Below are 20864 nucleotides of genomic sequence, written 5' to 3'. Positions count from 1 at the left end.
CCATAGCTGCTTCAGCATGAGTTCAATCCCGGCCCAGGGAGGTGACACACATGGCGCAGCAGACCTCTCCTGTCCTGCCTGCTGCTTCCCTCAGCAGTGTATTTCATCAATCTGCCAGTTCTGCTCCCTGCTCTGTCTCTGGTGAATCTTCTCACCACTCCTGTACCTCTGACCTGTAGCCCAGTTTTATATGCATAAATAAAATAAATCTTTAAATAATAACAATAATGTGAACTGTACAGAGGTGCTGAGATTTTTAAAACTATTTAGTGGATGAACTGGGGCGTAGGCCAGAGGTTGGCGGGGAGAGGACTCACCAGCAGAGTGGGGAGCAGAACAGGCAGATCTCCCAAAATACACTGCAGAGGGGAGCAGCAGGGGAGACAGGAGAGTCTGCTGCGCCCTGTGGGTCAGCTCCCTGGCTGGGGATCCATCTCAGGCCTTAGTGGTGAAGGTGCTGAGCTCTAACCCGTAGGCCGCCAAGGAGACTTGGTACTGATTTTAAAATCAGTTCATGTATGGAAGTGCTTGAAGCCAGAAAATGTCCTTTATTCAGTTATCATTACCACTGCTATTCTCAGGCCTTTAATGGCCTCACCTACTTCTGGGTCTGGGGTAATGGGGTATTAGCCTTCTCTCCCACCTGGCCTATGAGGTGCCTGCAAGGCAGGGGCAGAACAGAAGCAAGATGTGGCATTACCTGCATGAAGCTGGGCCTCCCAGCCTTTCAGACTCTTGGCCAGACACACTGATTTGGGTGCCACAGAGGACTGGGCCCAGGCTGAGAGAGAGAAAAATATCTTTAGAACCCGTGGGCCCATATTGTTTCTTCACACCCACAACCCTTTAGTTACACAATCATACAAGCACATGCACGTGAGCCCGTCACGCTCTGCCCAGCACTTGTATGAACGCAAACACCTGTGCCAAAATAGCATGCCCGCCCGCAACCCCCACTGCCACTGATCAGGAGGGGCGGCCTGCCTGGACAGACCATGTATAATTCAGGGGCTCGGCCTGAAATAATTATGTTCAGTCCTGCCCTCAGTAGGGAGGGAGGTGGAGCAGGAACAGCGAAGGAGACAGTGGAAACAGTGACCCCCACCTGGAGAAGACTCTAGAGCCTGCCTCCCATCCTGCTACTGGGCAGAGCCTGGGGGAAAGGGAGGTTTGAAAGCGCTGCCTGCAGGGCTCCCCAGATTGAGAGGCCCTTTCCCCTACCCCACTCACATCCCAAATCCTCCAACCTGGGAGACAAGATTCCCCCAGGGTGAGCTAGTGGACTGCACTGCCCTTTTGGGGTCATTCATGCGTGCTGGGGCTCGGAGTCCCCAACTGCTTGTCTCTAGCTACCGGCACCCCCTCTCCAACACATACACCGGGCCACTGCTCAGTGCTCAGGCGTCTTTGTCCCAGGCCTTGTGTCTTCGCCAATCAATCAGTTGATAAGTCCACAAATATTTGCTGAGCCCTTGCTGGGGCGAGACTGGGTCCTAGGACATCAGAGGACACCCAGCCGAGCACAGAGAAGCTTACTTGTGGACAAAGGCAGGGATTTCAAAGAAAGGACAAGGACCTGGTGAGGGAGGGATAGGGGAAACCTCCCGGCTGAAGGCGGATACTAGGCCTGCCTGAGGAAGGTGGGACTGGGGAGCTGGGAAGGCTGGAGGAGCAGTGTGAGCCGGATGAGGGCGCTGGAGGAACAGGCTATCTGGACGGCAAGCCGGTGATAGAACTGGGGTGGTGTAAGTTGTGGGCTGGCCCCGGTGGCCTCCTTCACCCTAGGTAGAGCAGTCAGAGGCTGCTCCACCTCCACTGCCCTGGGGCTCCTAAGATTCTGTTAATGTGGTATTAAGCACTTTGCTTTATACCAAAGAGGTATAAAGGGGTCCTGCTTGGCTTCAAATCCCAACATGGCTACCTCTTTGCTCCATGACCTTGGGCAGGTGACTTCACTGCACTGTTCCCTCACCTTTTGAGCAGATGCAATGACAGTCCCCATAAATGGGAGATGCGTGCATGGCAGCCATCCTGCTGTGCCTGTGCTTCTCTGCCTGAGCAAAGTAGCAGGACAGGGAGAGGGGAGGGAGATGGTGCTGCTGGAGAGAAGGCAGGAGGGCTTCCTGACAGAGGAGGCCCCAGCTGTGGCTTGAGACCTGGCTCAAGAACACCTATAAGCCGAAGGGACTGGGGGCCCAGAGTTACAGCGGTGTAGGGAAGAGTGAGTTAAATGAGGCGTTCTCCTGCCTTCCTGCGGCCAGCCTCCACAGCCAGCACCTGAGGCCTCGCTTGCCTCCAGGACTGCCTGCATGTGGCACTGTGCTGGCAGAAAGCACCTGGGAGCTGAGCATGGGCACGAGCCCCTTTGATTAGGGACACTTGGGCGCGGGATGGGCGTGTGTAACTACAGACACCTGGGCCAGGAGTGCGGCCTCGTGGATGAAGGGGAGTGCCCAGGGGGTTGTTTGCCGCCTGCCTCCCTGCTGCTGCTGCTGCTGCTGCGTCCAGCCCCCTGATTCAGTCATGCAGGGATGTTGGCAGTACTGAAGGCCCCCAAATTCTCTTTTGCCTGCCTGGCCTGGGAAGGCTGCGCACCCCTGTGGCCCCACTCTCCCCTGTGCCATGGGAGAGCCCAGGGGCTTTGGGTTTGGCTTGGCTGTGTTCTCCCCCGACAAAGTCACCTCGGGGCTCTCTTTGCCCCTGGGTTCTCAAGAGTTTCCTCTCTCTGTCCTCAGTCTCCACCTAGTGCTGTGGGCCTCTGGGCTGGTCCCTTCATCGCTCTCTGCCTCCACCTTGGTATTTTTGTCTCTTCCCGAGTCTCACCCTCTCCCTTGCTCCAAGTTCTCTGTCAGGTCCTGAGTCCATCTTCGCTACCTCTCCTTTGCTACCTGGTTTCTCCAGGGGCCTCCCTCAAACTTCACACTCTTTCTGGGGCTGCAGGCGCCTGGGGAATGGGAAAAGGGGTCCCTGTCTCTGAGGGGCTCACCCAAGGCACAGCCCTATCGATTAGAGCTTTCTTTGAGACATCAATGACTGCTACAAGCCTTGCCAGCGCTGCTAATATTAGCCCAGGAAGGCAGCTCACTGATGGATTAGGAGAAATTAAGAATTCAAATTCTGTAATTTGAATTGGAGGGCCGCTGCTCACTGACAGCTAATACTTCCCTGAAATTAATGAGTGAAGGAGGATGGCAGCCTGGTTTTCCTCTTTGACAATGTAATTTTCCCTGTGATCTGCGCCTTTGAAACCCCAACCCCAAGCAGTCATTTCTCTGGAGAGCTGGGGTCCTGTTGTCATGGGTCTTATTCCCAGGATCCTTGTGGATCCCAGAAGTTCAGTGGCCTCCTAATTCCCGACAGAGTCCTGGGCTTCTGTCCACGGGCGTTCCCAGGAAGGACAGGCTGGGGGCACAGAGACCTTGCTTTCACTTGGCGTATGTGGCTCAGGCGAGTGTCTGAATTTCAGAACTTAGTCTGAAATATGAATGTTAATAGTGCCCCTTCTATGGCTGGGGTGGGTTGTGAGCCTCAAGATATAAACATGATCTCCCTACTCTCTTCCTCTCTGTCTCTTCTCCCTATGCATCTGAGCTATGTGACCCTACAGAATGCCCACCAACACTCCCCCCCACTTCTGCCCCAGGTCAAACTGCACCGTACCTCCCTCCTGCAGGAAGTCCACCTGACTTCATCATGTGCCATAGAAGGGGCACTATTAACAGCTCATGAGGACTCAGGCCTCATTCTTTTCTGCCAAGCCTCAAAACTCCCAGGTTATATGAGGAGGGGGTTTCTGTGTCCCTGACCACATCAGGGAGTCAGCACTGACCCTGTGGGTGGCAACCAGTAGGTGCCCAATAATCCACTGCCTTTACCTGGCTCGCTGTCCCTCCACCCATGGCCATAGTGCCTGGTAAATGCTTGGCTGCTGATGGGCAGAGGCCATTCCTGCCTGCAGCCCCAGAGCCCGTATCTTGGTGAGACATGGGTTGCTCCCTAGAACAGGGTCTCCAAAATGACATCTTTTAAGTGATTTTTAAAAGGGTGTTTGCTAAAGCGATGGAGAAAAGCAGTTGGAGGAAGCCCCAGCCCCAGGCTCACTCTCCCCACCTGACACCTGGCTGAGCTCAGGGTTGGGGAGAACATCCTTAGTTGCCAGAGCACACTGACCCGCTGGAGCCCACAAGTTCCCCATGGAACTGGCCCCTGTGGAGTTGGGATAACTCTGCTCCAGCCCCCTGGAGAACAGGGCACGTGGGGACTTAGCCTTCGCCCCTTCCCCCTTGCCTCTGAGCTGTGAAGGGCCTTAGGATGACCTAGGAACAGCTTCCTCTTTGACAGAGGGGAAACAGGTTTAGTTTGTGATTAAATCCCAATTATCTGTCCAATAGGGAGAAAGCTGAAGGGTGATCCCCAGAGCAGATAATCTCAATTCCCTCTAGAGAGCTCAGTTCTATTCAGATGGTCTTTCCCTCCAGCTAGTATTTAAGCAAAGGCTTACTCCCCCAAGCGGGTGGGGGTTGGGGGCAGAGAAGGGAGATATGCAGAAAAGCAATTTTCTAAGTGGCTGATGGCTGTTTTGGGGAGGAAACAGGGCTGCTGGAGTCCTGTTCCCCACCCCAGGAAGCTTCTTTCCCACCTGCTTGCCTAGGAAGCATCCCACTACTACCACCACCAGTTTTCTCTCGCCTGCTGACATCCAGCCCATCCAGGCTGCAGATCAGGGACTGCGGTGGGTGTCCAGGGGCAGTGGCTTGGAAGCATCAAGTCCACCAAAGCTCAGGGGCTGCCAGTTCCTGCCTGACATTCCCAGACTGCTCCTGCCCCTGCAAGGCCCCTCAAAGCCCAAATCGCCTTTTCCCAGATCCAATTAAAATGGTGTTTGGAGCAAGATTGAAATAATCACATAATCATTTTCTCCAGTAAAGTTACTGGCTGGAGTCCGATTTGAAAGTCAAGCTGGTAATTGAATCTGAGGAATGGCGATGGGGGGTGGAGGGCGAATGATGGGGTGCTTCATGGGGATCAGAGGCTCCTGTCTGTGATCACCCCCTCCCACAGCAGACAGCAGGGGGTTTCCAAAGCCCACTCCTTTGCTCATCATTATCTTTCTCTGGCCACAGATGTCTCTTGGGGCTGCGGGGCTCCCAAGCTACCAGAAGATAATAGGCCAGAGCTCCTGTTAGCAGACTTCTTCAATTCACAGGTCAGGCTGCAACGGCCACACCCCCAAAGTCACCAAGGGTGTTCGGCAAAACCAGGAGTCCAGCTGTTCCGGAACCCTGGTCTTTATGTTATTTTGTTAAACTGGCCCTTGTTACCTCCCTGTTGTTGAAAACCTAATTACTGGGATGTGCTTCCCCTCATGCTGGAGAAGGGGACCAGGTGAAGCACCTGTGGATGTTTAAAGGCATCCTGCTTACAAAACCTGGGCCAGACTGCTTCCCTGTGACCCCCACCCTGGTGATCAAACCCAAGACCACACCCCCTTGCTCTCGCAGCTCTGGAGCCACCCTGAGAACACTCAGGAATCCCTGCACACCCACAGCTGAAAGGCCCACAGCTGCCTGGCCCTGGGTTTCCAAGCATCTCTCCTCAGCGCTAGAAAGGGGAACAGAAAATCTGCCACTTACGGTGGCACTTTCATTTCTTCCCTCCTGCCTTCCGCAAATCTCTGTTATGTCCTACTGCATGTGAGGCCTTGAGCAGAGAGTCATCATTCCTTGATGCCAGGAATGAGCAGGGAAGAAATGACAGCTGCCCTCACGGCCCAATGGCAGATATGAGCAAATTAACAAGAGCAGCACCATAGGAGACCCGACTGCAGCTGGGAGATAGGGCTTCCAGCTGAAGTGACCTCTAGGCTGAGGAGGAGGTTTGTTTTACCAAGAGGACAGCAAGGACTGGAAAGTGAGAGGGAAAACAGGTGTCCATCTTGGGCAAGTTGAGGCCTCAGTCTCCTCCAGAGTGGACTCTGCCTGACAAGACCCTGGAGAAAGGACAGGAACTACCCTGTGAAACAGAAAATTGCATTGAACTAATTATGCCCTTAAAAGAAGGCAGTTGCCATCTGGGGGGCCAGCGTCCGGGGGAAGGCAAGTCAGTAGTCAGGGCTGGTGGGGAGACCTTGGTGTTTAGGGTTTCTCTGCAGAGCCCTTGTGACTACTGGGGGTTGGGGGGCAGGGGAAGTGCTTGGCCACGAAGGTGGGAGTTTCGGGGTCGGCGGAACCCTGGAACTGGTGCTGCTGCAGGGCCGGCCTGGCCTCCATAGTCAGTGCCCAGTTTCTGCCTGGCAGTACCTTCTGGGGCTTTGGCCCTCCAGGCCCAGGGCATCAAAATGAAAGACCCTCGGAGCTTCTAATAACCTCCTGCCCGCTCAGCTGCTCGAGAGCTGCCTTCAGCAGGACATGCCATTCTGGACCGGCTGGGGGCAAGGGAATGACCCTACAGAAGCTCTGCCTCACGAGGGTGCTGGAAGAGACCCGGCCGTGGGCAAGCCCGCGCCTCTCTTACCGGCTCACCAGCTCCTGAGTCTGCCCTGTGGGCCCTCCTAAGCCTGCGCCTGTGGCCCCAGTGCCCTTCCTGGCATGGGTGGCCTCCTGGTCAGCAGCTGCAGGGGTGAGTCACAGCTCTCATTAGAGCTTAATTAATCAATTGAGTTAATCAGACAGCTGGGATGTGCTGTGGTTGCAGATGGGGGCAGGAGAGAGACAGCCAGAGCGCCAAGGGCCGGTCAGGTGAGCTGGGGCTGGCAGCAGAGCCCGGCAGGCTCGAAGGGAGGAGGGCCCTGGCCAGGCCTGCATCTGAGGCCCAGGAAGGAGGATGAATGGGCCCAGCACGGGCCTGCGCTGGGCCCTCTGAAAGGTGCCCTTTGCCAGTCCAGAGACAGAGACGGGGAGGAGAATGCAGGACCTCTCCCACCCCTGGCTTCCACTCTCATTTTTTATCTTGTCACGTGTGTCTCTGAAAGCTGTTTGAAACCCTTGTTTGAATAAAGTAGGGAAGGGAACAAAAGAAAAAAGAATTTTAAAAGGTTAGTCCTCACATTCTCTGCTCCCTGTCTGCCGGTAGAGCCCAGCGTCTACTGGGAACACGACAGAGATCCAGACTCAGAGATAAAGAGACACACATTTCTCTAGTGAGCCGCTCAGGCTCTGGACATCTGTGCCGGGGGGTTGAGGGGGGACGGCGGGGACCAGAGCCAAGGGCAGGCAGGAGTCCAGGAGGAATATGGGAGTGGAGTTTACATTGTGATTTGTAAAATGTTGTTTCATCTATTTTTTCTCGTCCGACCTTGGTATTACCTTGGAGGGTGGGGTGGGGAGCGGGACAGAAAGTATGAAGATGAGAAATGGTTTCAGGGATCTCACAGACAGCCCCAGCAGACCCCGGCTTCTAGAGGCGTAGAGCTTCCTCTCAGGCTGAAGGCAGTCTCCAGGGCCAGCACCTGCGACTGGGAAAGGCCACAGTCCAGGGCCTAGGGACACACAAGGGACAATGGCAGGTGCATTCAAGGGGGACAGGCAGGACACTGAAAGATGCCCTGGAGAGGCGTCATGATGGTGGGACTGCAGTGAGTAGAAGAATGGAGAGGACAGAGCTCATGGTGGGGGGAGTCTGCCCCCCACAAACACAGGGAACCTGGCCCACAGGAGCTGGGTTGGTTAGTCCCGCAAGGGGGCTGGAACTGAGGTTCCTGTCTGTCAGAAAGAAAGAGTTTCATGGTCAAGGGCTCTAGATGACAAAGCACGACGTTTGAGACGGTCTGGGAAGCTTTGGGAATCGCTGGCAGTCTCAAGCTGGGAAGAACAGGCTTAAAGCAACTTTGGAGAAAGTGAATCCATGTGCATGTGTGTACACGTGTGAGTGTGTGTCTAACGCAGTGGTTCTTACTTTTCTGAGTCAAAAAATGCCTCTAGGCCTTTGCAAAGGTAGCTCCTTAGTGTAGGACATGCCCATACTCACAAGGTTCTGCCTTTGATGAGGGACAGGAGGCGGATCCTCAGGCCTCCTGAAGCCCATTTGTGGCACTGCCCCTGGCTTAGATCTGAAATCCCTAAAATTTCCTCTCCCCCTTAACTGCAGAGTCTGTAAAACATATAATTGTGGGCCTCCCTGGTGGTGCAAGGGGTTAGGTCTCAGCACTATGACGCTATTGCCAGCCACTGCATGAGCTGGAACCCTGGCCAGGAAGCGACCCACAGGGCACAGCAGATCTCCTCTGTCTCACCCCCTGCTCCCCTCAGCAGTGTGTTTCAGTGGATCCACCTGTCCTGTTCCCCACTGTCTCTGGTGATTTCTCTCACCACCACCACCCCTTTCTGCATCTCTGGCCTGTACCCCATTTTTCTACATTATTTTTAAGTAGAAGAATAAAATCTTAAAAAAAAAAAAACAAGATATAACTGTAACCTGGGCTCACCATGGCTCTTGGACTGGGCACATGTGCCAGGTCACTTCTGAGCAGCCTGGTTCCTCTCCCCACACCTTCCCCCATGGGATTCTGCAGCCAGGACAGGGAGGACTGGTAGGTGAGAGGGGCTGAGGTCCTTGGGCACAGGCGAGCTGGCCTGGGCATGAGAGCGCCAGGCTACCAGGCCCCTTCCTGGCTCCTGGCACCAGCAGAAATGTCAGGCAAGACCCGGAGGGCCGCCTCCCTGCCAGCGCCCTTTGCATCGCCCAGAAGCAGCGCCTGGCTCCCACCACACATCCAGGCTGAGAGCGGCGCGGAAGTGGGACTCTGCTGTCCAGGCGCCAAGTCAGGAGCTCCAGGGAAGCTGTTTCTGGGCTTGCTGTGTGACTCCTGGAGAACCCTACCTTTCCTGGGGCCCCTCTCCTGTCTTTCCATCCTGCTGCGACCTCCCCACCAGGGTGGTCCTGCAGGGCATACCCAGAGATGGTGACTTGGGACCTTGGACAAAGCCCCCTGCCCTCCCTCCTCACTGTCTCTTTTCCTGCACTTGCTCACAGCTCAAACATGCATAACCTGTAAAAACTGCCCCCTGCTGAAGCAGGGTGGTGGTTGTGACCATCTATGATTGACAGACAGACGCTCAGAGAGGGCCCAGTCCCTCTGCACCCCTCTGCACCAAGTGCTGGGGATGCCAGAAGGGGAGCTAGTGTCTCCCCAGCCCAGGGAAATGGGGGACCTGGGTGAGCCTTCTGAGGGAAGACGCCCCATCCGTCTACCTCCCCAGAGAGCCCTCTCTGCAGCCATAAAACTGTCCATACAAAGTGGCACTCTGCCTCGCAGTTCCCAGGGGTACACCAGCCCTCCACCTCCCTGCTTCATGACTTTGTGAAGGCAGACACCCCTCCTCTGTAGGCTTCTTATTCTGAATCTGTGCTCTCCTCGAGGGTGGCGACAGTTCTTGGAGTGTGCTCATGCCCCAGGTTAAATGGAAATATTTTGGACCGGCTAGCTCACATTTTAAAATAGGATTTAAATTAATTTTGCCTGTTTCCTTGTGCTTATTCAATGTGGCCACTGGAACACTGACAAGCACAGACAAGGTTTGTGGGTGACTTTTATGGCACAGAGCAGCTCCAGGTAGCCACTGCCCTTAGCCCCATGCAGGGCTTGGTATAATTTCACTAAAAACTGAAATGAGAGCAGTTTTGGGGCTACCTGCCTCCAGGCTGCAGATTAAGAAGGTGAGACTCTGAGGTCCAATGACACGGTCAAGGTCACAAAGCCAGGAAGAGGGCCGCCAGGGATAGGAGCCCAGGTTTCCTGACTGTAGAAGGGAGGCCCAATTTCTAGAACTAGCCAGAAATAGGTCCCTTTGTCCGGGTTGCAGCTAACCCTGGACCACCTCCACCACCTTCTGCCTGCAGAAGCCACTCCCCTCCCAGCAGGAACTTCCTGCTAGAGGCCTCCTCCAGACAACCCCTCTGAACTAATGCCCCAGAGCGCCCGCTGGAGAGTCTGATCTCACATGGACAGCGGCCTATGGCCGATTAGTGCCCTCACCCCCTCAAAGTGGTTCCCTTGCCCTGTCATTAGAGAACTGGCTCCTTCCTCCCTGCGGCCATTCACATAACATAGTGTCCCAAGGCTGAAGAGGTAATGGCTGCCACACCCACTCCCCTCCCACCCTGACCCTCCTCCTGCGACAGGAACAGATTCCGCAGCCAGGGGACTGTTACTTTAATTTCTCCCCCTGTCTGTCCGTCCCTGGAACGTGATAAAAATACCCAGCATTGATCTTTTTTTCTTCCCCTTCTGCCAGGATAATGTTTACCCAGGTGTCAATCAGGAGAAGAATTTGGCTTCCTAATTTCTCTTCTCCTCCCTGGGGGCCTTGCGTCTCCCCTCCTCACATGGACACTGAGCTGGAATCAAGGTTGCTAATAATCCCCCAGCACACACAGACACCGAGAGCACATATATTAAAGTCACATATTGATTTATATTTTCGGGTCCCTCTGCCTTTCTGCCCAGTCTCAGCCTTTCTTTCTGCCAAGGAGAAAAAAGAATTACACCGCTATATTTATCTCCAAGATGCTTAGTGTAAAGAGCATTGTGTCCAAAGGCAATTGCCACCCCCCCACTCTCTTTGGGGGTGTTTTTTAAAGATAGTGTGACATCGCCTGTCCATAAGTATTCATCTTTTGTGGTTCATTCTTTAACTTTTCCCTGAAGGAAGTAGTGAGAGATTTAAGGTAGACTGCCAGAAGGACTTCCTGCTTTGACAAATGGTGGCTGTCAGTCCCCAGGGAGCTGGCAATGTTGTCTTGGCAACAGATAACCCTGTTCATGTGGGGTGGGGGCAGGTAGGAACCTATGTAGAAAGCGGAGCAATGGACTTAGCAACTTGGGGAGGTCGCCCACCAGTCCTAATAGCACCTCCTAGTTAGTCATATGGTTCCTTTTCATGATTTACTTCCCACTGGGGTTCTGGTCTAGACCAAGTCCTCTAAGCGAGTGACTCCTGCCTTGGGGTGTGGCGGCAGGTTCTGGCTGTGGGGAGGTGCTGGTGGAAGCCAGGAGGAGGAAGACAGTCCTTACATCGCCAAATGCTGAAACGGAAAGAAGGACCCCCAGCCACAAAGCCACACTCACCCTCCCCCACACGCGTCTCCCACACAGAATGCCTGCCTCTGGCCTGGCAGCAATTGAAACATGCCCATTTGGCTCCCATCCCCCCCAGGGGCGCTGGAAGCGTCGTGGAGCCTGGGAATGCGCACAGTCTCAGAAACATCTTCCCAATGCCTGTGGTTGCCTTTCCATCCCTCTCACATACCCCCTCTCCTTTATTCTTCACAAACGCTCTGGGAGACAGAGGGTGACAGCCCTGTTCTACATCGGGGAAACTGAAGTCAAAGACTGGCCCCTGCGCACGCACATTATACACCCAGGAAGACCAGCTTCCACAAGAGCCCAGCTCCCTGATTCCAGGGAGGGCCCACCTCCCCACTGCTGGGGCACAGCCCTGGCACTCAGGCTCTGGCGACCTTCGGGACCCTCCCTCGTTGATTTGGGTCCGGCTCTCTGCTCATCCGGGCCCACTAAGGCTCCATCCTTGTTGCCGAGAAGCAGCCACTCTTCTGGTGCTGCAGATGCACCTGTGCTGGGAAGCTGAATTCACCCCACCATCTGCCTGGCTTCTGCCAGGGACTCAGGGGCTGGCTGCCCCCTGCTTTCCCCTGGGGTTTTCCAGTAGCTTGTGTTGCTGCCCCCCCACCCCCCAGTGTAACTTATTTCATTCCTGAGCCTATTGTGCCGAGCCAATGAAGGCTGGGCCAGAGCAGGTCTACTCCTGCCCTGTCCAAGCCCACAGTGACTTGCAAGGTGAATCTGGAGCCCCATTTTACAGATGTGGGCGGGTCTGAGGCTCAGGGAGCTCCTGGGTTAATCAGAGGGCAAGAGGGTGCCCGGAGTTGGCTGGAGGCCCGGCAACCCAAAGTCCTTGCCTGGGTGCTCACTCTTTAGCTCGCTCCTAGCGTCGGGCTGGCGAGGGCGGGCGGAGCGGGACAGACAGCGCAGGGCGCAGTGGGAATCCGCAGCGAAGACCCTTCCGGGGAACTTTTCCCATTGAAAATCTGTTCCCCTCGCGGACACGGGTGATGTATGGCTTGAGCTGATGAGAAACGTGCAGCGGAATGGAGGCGGGCAGCGCGGGCGGCCCGGGCGGGGGCGGCGCGGCATTGAGATTCCGCGGGGCGCAGGGGGCGGCGCGGGCCCTGACACGGGCCGGGTAATTGATCTGGAGGTGCCAATTTGCAGCAACTAAATATTTGGTTTCTGCCTCTGCCTGCTCCGCTCTCTGCTCAAACAAACTTCAATTAAAAGCGAAAAGCCGGGGGTGTGTGTGGTGGTGGGGGGCGCCCAGGTCCCTACGCCCCGATCGATGGTGGGAAGCCGCCGGGCTGCCGAGCGCTGCGCTACCGGCTGGGGACTGAGGGCGACGGAGGGGCGGGCGCCCTCTTCCGGATCGCTGGGCCCGAGCTCCGGGCCGGCCGCAAGCGGCGCGGGAGTGTCCAGGGGCCACACTTCCAATAGGCAGCCCAGGCTTAATCTCTGCTCGGGCGAGTGGAGGGTGCCCACAGTGTGCCAGGTGGCAGGCACAGATAGGACCAGCCCCGACACCCCTATACCGACGTCCAAGCCTGTGTATGGGAGGGAGGGCTACGGCCCCAGGCCCCACTCGCAGTGCGCCCCTAGAATTTGATGGCCTTGCATGCAGCACCTTCACTCTGGCCTGCCTGAATCCCGCTGGTGCTGGCTCAGAGCCCAGCTCCTCTCCCCTCTGGCAGCCTGTCCACACTTGGGTGGGCCAGAGGGCTAAGGTGAGCTCCCCCAGGCCCTGCTCCTGGAGGAGTCTGAAGGAGATGGTTTGCAAATGTGGAAGCGGCCTGGGGAGGTAGCCACAGAGCCCGCAGCAGGAGAAGGGAGGGCAGCTGCCTCCTCTGAGGAGGGCAGACGCAATAGTCACTCACTGTGCCAAGTTAGTTCCTGCCCCTCAAGATCTGCCAGGACTTGGAGAGGCCCCCCGGCATGGGAAGGGGGTGACTCACTGCTGGCAGGAAGCAGGTCCCTTGAGTGGGTCAGCCTGGAGGGTAGGGCCTAAGGCCATTCTGGAATGGGTGGGCAGCCCAGACATCAGGAGGGTGAGGAAGCCAGGGGATGGGAGAAGAATTGGGGTCCTTTCACTTGAGGGAAAGTTTCCGTAGGGCCAGAGGTGGGAAGTAAGGCAGGAGTGCTGGGAGGTAAGTGGGGAGCCTCTGACCCTCCCACATTTCTGTGTCCCACCCTCTGAGGTAAATGAATGGCCCAAGACTTCCCTACTTCAGCCAGTGAGGCAGCTGCAGGTACATTCAGCTGCAAGCTTCAGCCCTTTTCTCCCCTCCTTTCCCTTACACTCCCCTCTCCCTGGCCCCCCAGGAATCCTTTGGGGTGTGTTAAAGCACAGGTTCTGCCTCATGAGCCCCAGCTTACAGGCCCTCAGATGGCCCTACAGGGCTCCTCTGAGTGTGGGGGGGGGGAGAGTGAGGGGAGCCTAGGGGGCTCCCCATCCCCAAACCTCCAATATGCACAGCTCCGGGAGAGATTGGTCTCCCCCCTTCTGTCCTTCTACTCCAAGCAGATGCTCCTGGCTCTTAGCACACCCAGTTCTCTCTGTGGCTGGGGCACAGATCTTGACACAGAGGAGTTGGCTCCGAGCTCTGTGAAGCTGAGGGAGAATCCCCTTGGAGCACCTCCCAGAAGCCCCCCATTCCACACCTGCTTTCCCACCCCAGCTCCTCTCGGGGGCTACAGAACTCAGACCTGAAGCAGAAGCCCAAGTCCCTTCCCAGCCCGCAAGCCGGCTTCCTCACATTCCCACCCCCTCCTCCCCTCTCCCTGGGCGCTGAGCTGTGGAGCAGAATGATTTCCTGTAATTGGCCAGCAATCCGGCTGCCCGACTTGTTCTATCGACATGCTGGTTAGCTGGAAATTGTATTGGAATCTGAGCGACAGGGAGGGGAGGGAGGGGAGCAGAGGGAGGAGGCTCTTTGGGTCCCAGCTGGGTGCACCTCAGCAGATGGGTAGAGGAGCCACCAGCCTCCTTTTCCAGGAAGGAGCAGGAAGGCACATAGCACCTCACCACCAGCCTCATGTGACACCCCCTGCCCAGTTTTATGTACCCCGTGGCCTTGGGCCACCATGTCGCATCCGCTCTGCCCCCCACGCTGTCCTCCTGAGTCAAGCGCCTTTGTGTCTCACCCTCTGGCATCCTGGGGCTTGTGGCCCCACACTGCCCCCTGGCCCTCTCCCAAGGAAAGGGGGACTGGACTTGAGAAGAAGAGTTGACTCTAATTCCTAGAGAGCAAAGGTGTAAATAGTGGGGTGGGGGCTGTGACGGGAGTGGGGGAGCACTGAACTGGGACTCTGGAAGCCTGAGGATCACGTTTGTTAGTTACCGGGATCCACTGAGCCTCTGTTGGACTCCAGCCCTGCCACCTTCACCCCTATCTCCTAGCACTGGGGAAACTGCAAGGAGAGAACTTCACGATTGTGCTTCCCAGCTGGGGCTGGGGAGGTGCGGGGTGGGCGTTGGGGGCGGGTTGCAGCCGCCCTCCGGGTGGAACAGGCTCCTTTATCCAGCTGGTCTTCCGGAGGTCCCTAGGTGAGGGCCCGCAGCTCCAGCCAAGGGGACGAGGAACACAGCTTTTGACTAGCTCCAGGGCAGGCCTCCACTAGGCGCGCCCACCCCCGCGCCCCCACCGCAGCAGCTTGGCGGGGGTCCTGAGGCCTCAGCCAGGTCCTGAGGCCTCAGCCGGGTCCTGGAGGCAAGAACGCCAGAGTCAGAAACCGCGGGACAGAGGCCCGACCCCTACCTGGGCGAGTGCTGCCACCTGCCGGCCGCAGGGGGCCGCCCAAGTGAGCACCGGTTTAGGGTGCGGGGGGGGGGGGGTGGGGGGGGAGCCGGCCTGTAGTTTCTGGAGGGGCAGAACCCCAGCAGCATCCTTACCATGAGGTCTGCTGGAGAACGTTGGTGTCTAAGGCCGCCTCTGGCCACCAAGGCTGGGGAAGGAACCTGGGCATGAGCAGTGGGTTCCTTCCTCCAGGTGTCACAGCCAGCACTGCCAGCAAACCACAGCCCCCCAAGAGGAGTCAGTCTCATGAGGGGGTCACACAACTCTGTGGGAGGTGGGTATTGCCCACCTTTCCCCCTCCTACCAGGCACCCCCAGAAGGCAGCTGATTTCTGCTAGCCCCAGGCTGCCCTGGCCCTTACCCACACCTTCTGCCTCCTCGCCCGCCTTTCTTTGCCCACTGAGGTTTGCAGTGAATTACTGAGCTGGTCTCTGAGGTGGAAGCTGCTCTGGGAAAGGGGGCTCTAAATATGGCCACCACAGCCTTCACATTTGTCACACTCATTTCTGGCCTTAATAGGCTGCTGGCCACAGGAGCTACACGTCAGCGGGTCTGCGGGCTCCGGCAAGGGGAAGCTCATGTCTACACTGGCCTAATTGGTACGGGAGGAAGATGGAGGACGTGGGTGTGAGGAACACTTGGCCCTGCTGGCATCCCGACACTCTGGGGGAAAGCACAGGGCTTCTATACCTCCGGGGGTCTGGGAAAGCAGTGGAACCCCAAGTGGTGCCAGCCACATCTGAGGAGCTTGGTCAACACTGGTGCTGGGGAACAGTGACGGCAGTCCAGAAGCACAGCACATTTCAGAGCCACACTTTATTTAGCACCACAGGAGCATCAAGGGCTAGTAAGACAGTCCCTGCCTCAAAGGGCTTCAGTCTGGGAGGGGAGACAGCTGATGGCGACACTAGCCAGTTGTAGAAAAAAAGGTATTCCAGGAAGGGCAGCAGCGTGGCAGACTAAGGCAGATCCAGAAGTAGCCAGGGGACATGGGCTACCCATAACTCAGGGCTTGGGGTGCATGGGGTGGGAGGGAGAGGGTGGGCGGGGAATGCTGGTGGCATCACATGGGACAGTGGGTCCTTCCAGAAGAGACACACCTGGGCCCGGGGGTCAACCTGGGGGCCCAGTTTGAAGGTGGCAATCTCTGGTCCAGCTGACTCCCTCCCCACAGGCCACGAGGAGGCTTTGGCCAAGACAGGGCATATGCTCAGAGAGTTCGAGGCACCTCCCAGCTTTAAATGCTGGTCAGGCCCCAGGCGGCGCTCATCCCCTACCCCAAGAATTGTTGCTTTCACACCCCATCACGGATACTGTTCTGTGGGCCCTAGACAGAGGGTCCCTGGGAAGGGAGGGCAGGAGAACTACTGACAGACACTGATCTTTGCCTCGGATGGATTCAGAGCGTGAGTTGAGGGTTGGCCCGGGCCTTCCTGCCTTGGAAGCCCAGCTAGAGGGAAGGCAGGAAATAGCGGGCGAGCAGGTAGAGGAGACTAGCAATGCCAGCCAGACCCACGAGGACGCCAAGCCTCAGTGGCAGGTACTCCAGGGAGCGCTCCAGCTTGGTGTGCAGGAGGATGACCTGGCGCCTGGTGAGGCTCCACTCGCCCGAGTTGTCCAGAACATGACGGGCCATTCGGACTTTGTCCTTCAGGGGCAGCTGGGAGTTGATTCGGGCCTCCGCGTCCTGGCGGTTCAGGTTGTTCCGCTGCATCAGCCGTGCCAGCTGCGTGTCCCGGTCACTAAGGACAGCAGGAGAGGGTTGGCGTTGGCAGGCCCAGCCTCCTCCCACTGGGAAGCTACAGGCCGGGGCAGTCCCCTGCCTTGAACCTACTTAGGGTTGCATAGCCAGGAAGGAGGCCTAGGAAGTTCACTGGCTGCCCCCACCTCACCCCATGCTTTGCGAGGACCCCGCAATACTATGGCTCCCTAAGCCCCTTAATAGAAACAAAGAAGAGAAAGGACTATCAGTGGCAGGGGTCTGACTCTGCCATTAGGCCTGAGACGCTCCAGCTTCAAGACAGGAGGATTCGATCACTTGGCATCAGCTGCAGCCTGGGTCCTGGGATGAGTGACCTGCACGGACAGGCCTGTCTCGCCACTAGTCACAGACTGCCTCCCCCCCACCCCGCCTCTGCACCAGAAACAGCTTCTGGGGCTGCACAGAGACCCCTTTTGCTTCCCACCCCACATGTTTAGAGCAAAAGGGCTGCACTGAGCTGGTGGCTGCTGTGCTGATATCACTGAGGAAGTGCCACAGGCAGCTCCAAGGCAGTCCTGATAGGAGCATTGCTGGAGAACTGGACCCTGGGCCTCGAGGCGGTACTCACATTACAGAGCAAGCCCAGGACACCTAGTCCCCCAAAAGTATCCAGAGACGACCCACAACCACAACCACGTCACCATCTGGGTCCTTCCCCAGGGAACTCCCTGTCCTGCCTTCGGCTATGCAGAAACTACTGTGCTAACCTCTGCAATGGGGTCACGTCCAATATCCCTCCAGCCCCAGGCGGGGAGACGGCTGCGGAGGCTGTTTTCTGCTACTTGGGTCTCTGCTTTGCCACTAGGCCTCGGCTTTCCCAGTTATAAAACAGGAGCCTCATCCCCGAACTGGAGGCCACGACTGGAGGCCTCCTGGAATGGGAAGGCACCGCCCACGCTTCCCCTGAGCTGAGCAGTCCCAGATGGTGGGCTAAGAGCCCATGCTACTGTCTGTGGCCATGGGCTTTTCACCCAAACACTGACTCCACAATGGGCAAATTCCTCAAGAACCTGAATGACCACATTCTGGTACAATCACACTTTGGTAAACGCCCCATATTATTTCAAGTACGCCAGGGACAGTATTAAAGGAACCCACCAGGCATCCCTATTTCTATAAAGTGCAGACCCCTTTCATGAAAAGCAAACCATCCTTACGTTAAGGTCCCTTCAGCAACTCTCCAGTCGTAAGGCCCCATGTGCAGAAGTGGGGTATGTCGAGCACCCAGGGTCTGCCAAAGGCTGCTTGCTGTGGAGTAGGGTCGGAGGCTCTTCTGGGAAGCAGGCGGGAGTCTATCAAGCCCCACCTGGTTGTCACAAGCCACAACTACCTCTGTTCTCAGCAGACGCTGACCTCAGAGGCCCACAGGGAGGGCTGGTGGCTGTGGAGCGCCTGGTGGAGCGGCTGGTGCTGCAGGGGCAATGAGCCCTGTCCTGCTTCCTCACCTACGCTCTCGGGCCTTTTTTTTAAAAGCCCTTGGTACAAAGTTTTAATTGTGTTAAGACTCCAAGGCAGAGAATTCCAAGTGTTCATGGAGTTTGGCCTCAGCTGATAGTTTTTCACAATAGGGAAAAAAAAAACCCAGCTTGGAGATTTGCATGGGGCGACATGGGTCACTGGGGAGCTAAGAGGATGCCTGGGCTCCCAGGCCAGGCTCGCAGGATTCAGACTGGGCTTTAAAGAATGGCCTGCAGGGGTGAGGTGGGGGAGGCTGAGGGCACCCAGCAGGCCAGGCCCCGCCTCCATCTACTAGGTACTTGCCACAAGTTAGTCTCTTGAGAACCACTCTGTTCCCAAAACACCCACAAAGCTACTTGCCCACTTCTGTGTCTGCCGTACGGGTGGATGGCATTCAGGAAGCCTCCGGGAGGCAGAGACACCCTCACTGACTCTCTCACCCCTCTGGGACAGTGCCTCATTTTCTCTGACAGTTTGATCCTCCTCCCTGTGCCAAGCCTGGATTCTAGTTTGCGTCCTGTCCTGGGGGATTCTGAGAACAAACTTTCAGCTGGCAGCTCCCACCCCCTACTCTGCTCATAGGTGTTGCCAGTAGGTGAACCTGGACAAAAACTCTAACAACCCCCTTGAGTTTTCTGTTCTGTAACTCAGAAATAACCTGCCTGATTGCCTCATGGCAAATAAAGTAATAAATGTGGGAGCTGTTTGGAAAGTTGAGAAGTGCTATAGAAGAGAAATGGGATCTAGTGAATAACAACATGGTAGCCCTGAGAAGGGCCTGGCATTGGGGTTGAAGTGCCCCAAATACCCAGCAGGGGGAGCCCTTCCCAAGCACTATAAAAGTGTGAGTGCATGAGCGCTGTGCGTGCCTGCATGCGTGTGTGTGTGTGTGTGTGTTTGTGTGTGTGTGAGAGAGAGAGAGAGAGAGAAAGTCAGAGACAGAGATTATCTCAGTCCTTCTCACTCTTCCCACTGGGCCAGGCACAGAAATTAGTGTCTATAGGTTCTGGGTACTGCCACCCCCACACCCCCCAACCCCGTTCTTCCTGGCTGCCCCCTGGGACGAAGGTAAAGTGCTGTGTGTCACTTCTTAGGTACGAGCCTTCTGCCCAGGGTGCTCCTCTCTAGCCTGTTGGGCCATGCCACACACTTACCAGTACACCACGACTGTATGCTTCAGGTACTTGAGCAACTTCTTGGTCTCAAAGAGCAGAGGGATATCCAGAATCACATAGCGGTATCCTGGGGAGAGGCCAGGAAGCCCACAAGCTCAGTTCTGCAAGCACACTCTGAGCACTGGCTGTTGCTAGATGTAGCAACAGAGCTGAAGCCACTCTGGCCAGAGTGCCCAGCAGAGAGGAGCTACCCAAGAGAGGCAAAACCTGAACTAGGCATCCCAATGCCACTCAGAACAGAACACCGCAGAAAGTCACTTTTAGCTGGGTAATCTGGGAAGAGCTTCTAGAAAGGGTGCACTTGTCCTGGCCTTGACAAGCAGGTAGGGCTGCCTAAACTTGAAAGTGAACAAGTCGGTGGGGCTTCAGGACTGGAGAATAGCAGTGCACTAGGAGCGACAAGTTCTACTGCCCTGGCTGAACTGGGGGCCTCGCAGCTGAGAAGGATGAGGTGGCAGGGAAGGCACACAGGGTTCACTCCCCCTCAAACTTGAGCCCAAGAGTTGTTATCTGTGACACAGCCAGAGTTGCAGAACCCTGGGGGGTTCCAGGAGTGATGGGGTCCTTTTTGCCTCTACCCAACCTTTGCCAAAAACAAGCTCTTCCCCAAGAGCCAGGCCCAAGCCCGTCCTGCCACTGAAGGAGAGTCCCACTAGTATACCTCCACCAACTCTCATGACAGATGCATCTGGAGTCCCCTACGGAAGTCTCCCAAGGAAGCGGCAGCTTCTGGCATCAGAGAGACCTCCAGCCAGGAAAGGCAGGAATTGAGCTGGAGAGAGGCTATGACTAGCATCTCGAAACTAATGCCAGTGGGCAATGGCGCCCGCTGACCCTGTCTCTGGCTACTCAAGCGTGGCCCCTCACTCACCAAGGCATGTCCCTGGGCCACGCACTCAGAAACACACTCCTGGTTCTCTTTATATCCATGACTGTGAAAAAGCCAGCTGGGGCCCAGGGGCAGTGACGGGAAGGGACAGGCTCTGCTTCTGCCCAGAGCCCCCGCCCAGCTTGCCTGCTGTCCCACTGCAAACACTTCCAACCCCAGAGCCCAGCACACTGTGTGGGGGCTCCTGCGGAGGCTGTCTCACTGGGGTGAGACAGCACAGGGCTGACAACCCTGGGTTTTCTGTTCCCCAGGACCTGCTGTTTAGCACGCCCAAGGGGAACCTCAGTCAAAAGAGAGAATTAGGGCCCTCGCCAGTGGCGCAACGGGTTAAAGTGCAGCACTATGAGGCTATCACAAACACTGCAACCTGAGTTCAATTCCCGCTCAGGGAGCCAGCCCACATGGCACAGCAGACCCCTCCTTTCTCACCCGCTGCTCCCCTCAGCAGTATGTTTCAGTCAGCCAGTTCTGCTCCCCACACTGTCTCTAGTGAATCCTCTCTCCACCCCCCCACACCTCTTGCCTGTACCCCAGTTCTTGTGTGCATACATAAATAAGTCTTTTTAAAAAAGAGAGACAGAGGGGATTAAACTGCTTACACCTGCCCTCCACCCCTTAGGCCCCCATCAAGTGCTCCAAGGATGAGGGTTATTGTGACTGTCAATTCTGGAGGAGGGTGCCGGCTCCCTGTTCCCCTCCTACCTCCCCCACCCCTGCG

At 56.5% G+C, this 20864-nt stretch overlaps 1 protein-coding gene across 4 annotated transcripts in view; it reads right to left on the bottom strand.

Moving 5' to 3' along the window:
• Positions 1 to 15663: 15663 nt before the first annotated feature.
• DCAKD (dephospho-CoA kinase domain containing) overlaps positions 15664 to 20864 on the bottom strand; it is a 24000-nt gene continuing 18799 nt past the window's right edge. For all 4 annotated transcript variants that reach the window (XM_004684931.2, XM_012725977.1, XM_012725978.1 and 1 more), the window contains exons 4-5: positions 19237 to 19324; positions 15664 to 16604 (exon numbers count right to left, since the gene is read on the bottom strand). In XM_004684931.2, the coding sequence (XP_004684988.1) occupies positions 16313 to 16604; positions 19237 to 19324 (380 nt within the window). In that variant the 3' untranslated portion in view covers positions 15664 to 16312. The remainder of the gene's footprint in view (positions 16605 to 19236; positions 19325 to 20864) is intronic.

The sequence above is a fragment of the Condylura cristata genome, unplaced genomic scaffold (genome assembly GCF_000260355.1).
Source record: "Condylura cristata isolate star-nosed mole 26May11 unplaced genomic scaffold, ConCri1.0 scaffold00017, whole genome shotgun sequence".
Classification (NCBI taxonomy): domain Eukaryota; kingdom Metazoa; phylum Chordata; class Mammalia; order Eulipotyphla; family Talpidae; genus Condylura; species Condylura cristata.
The sequence above is the reverse complement of the archived record's forward strand: the minus strand, read 5'-3'. Positions and strand labels throughout refer to the sequence as shown.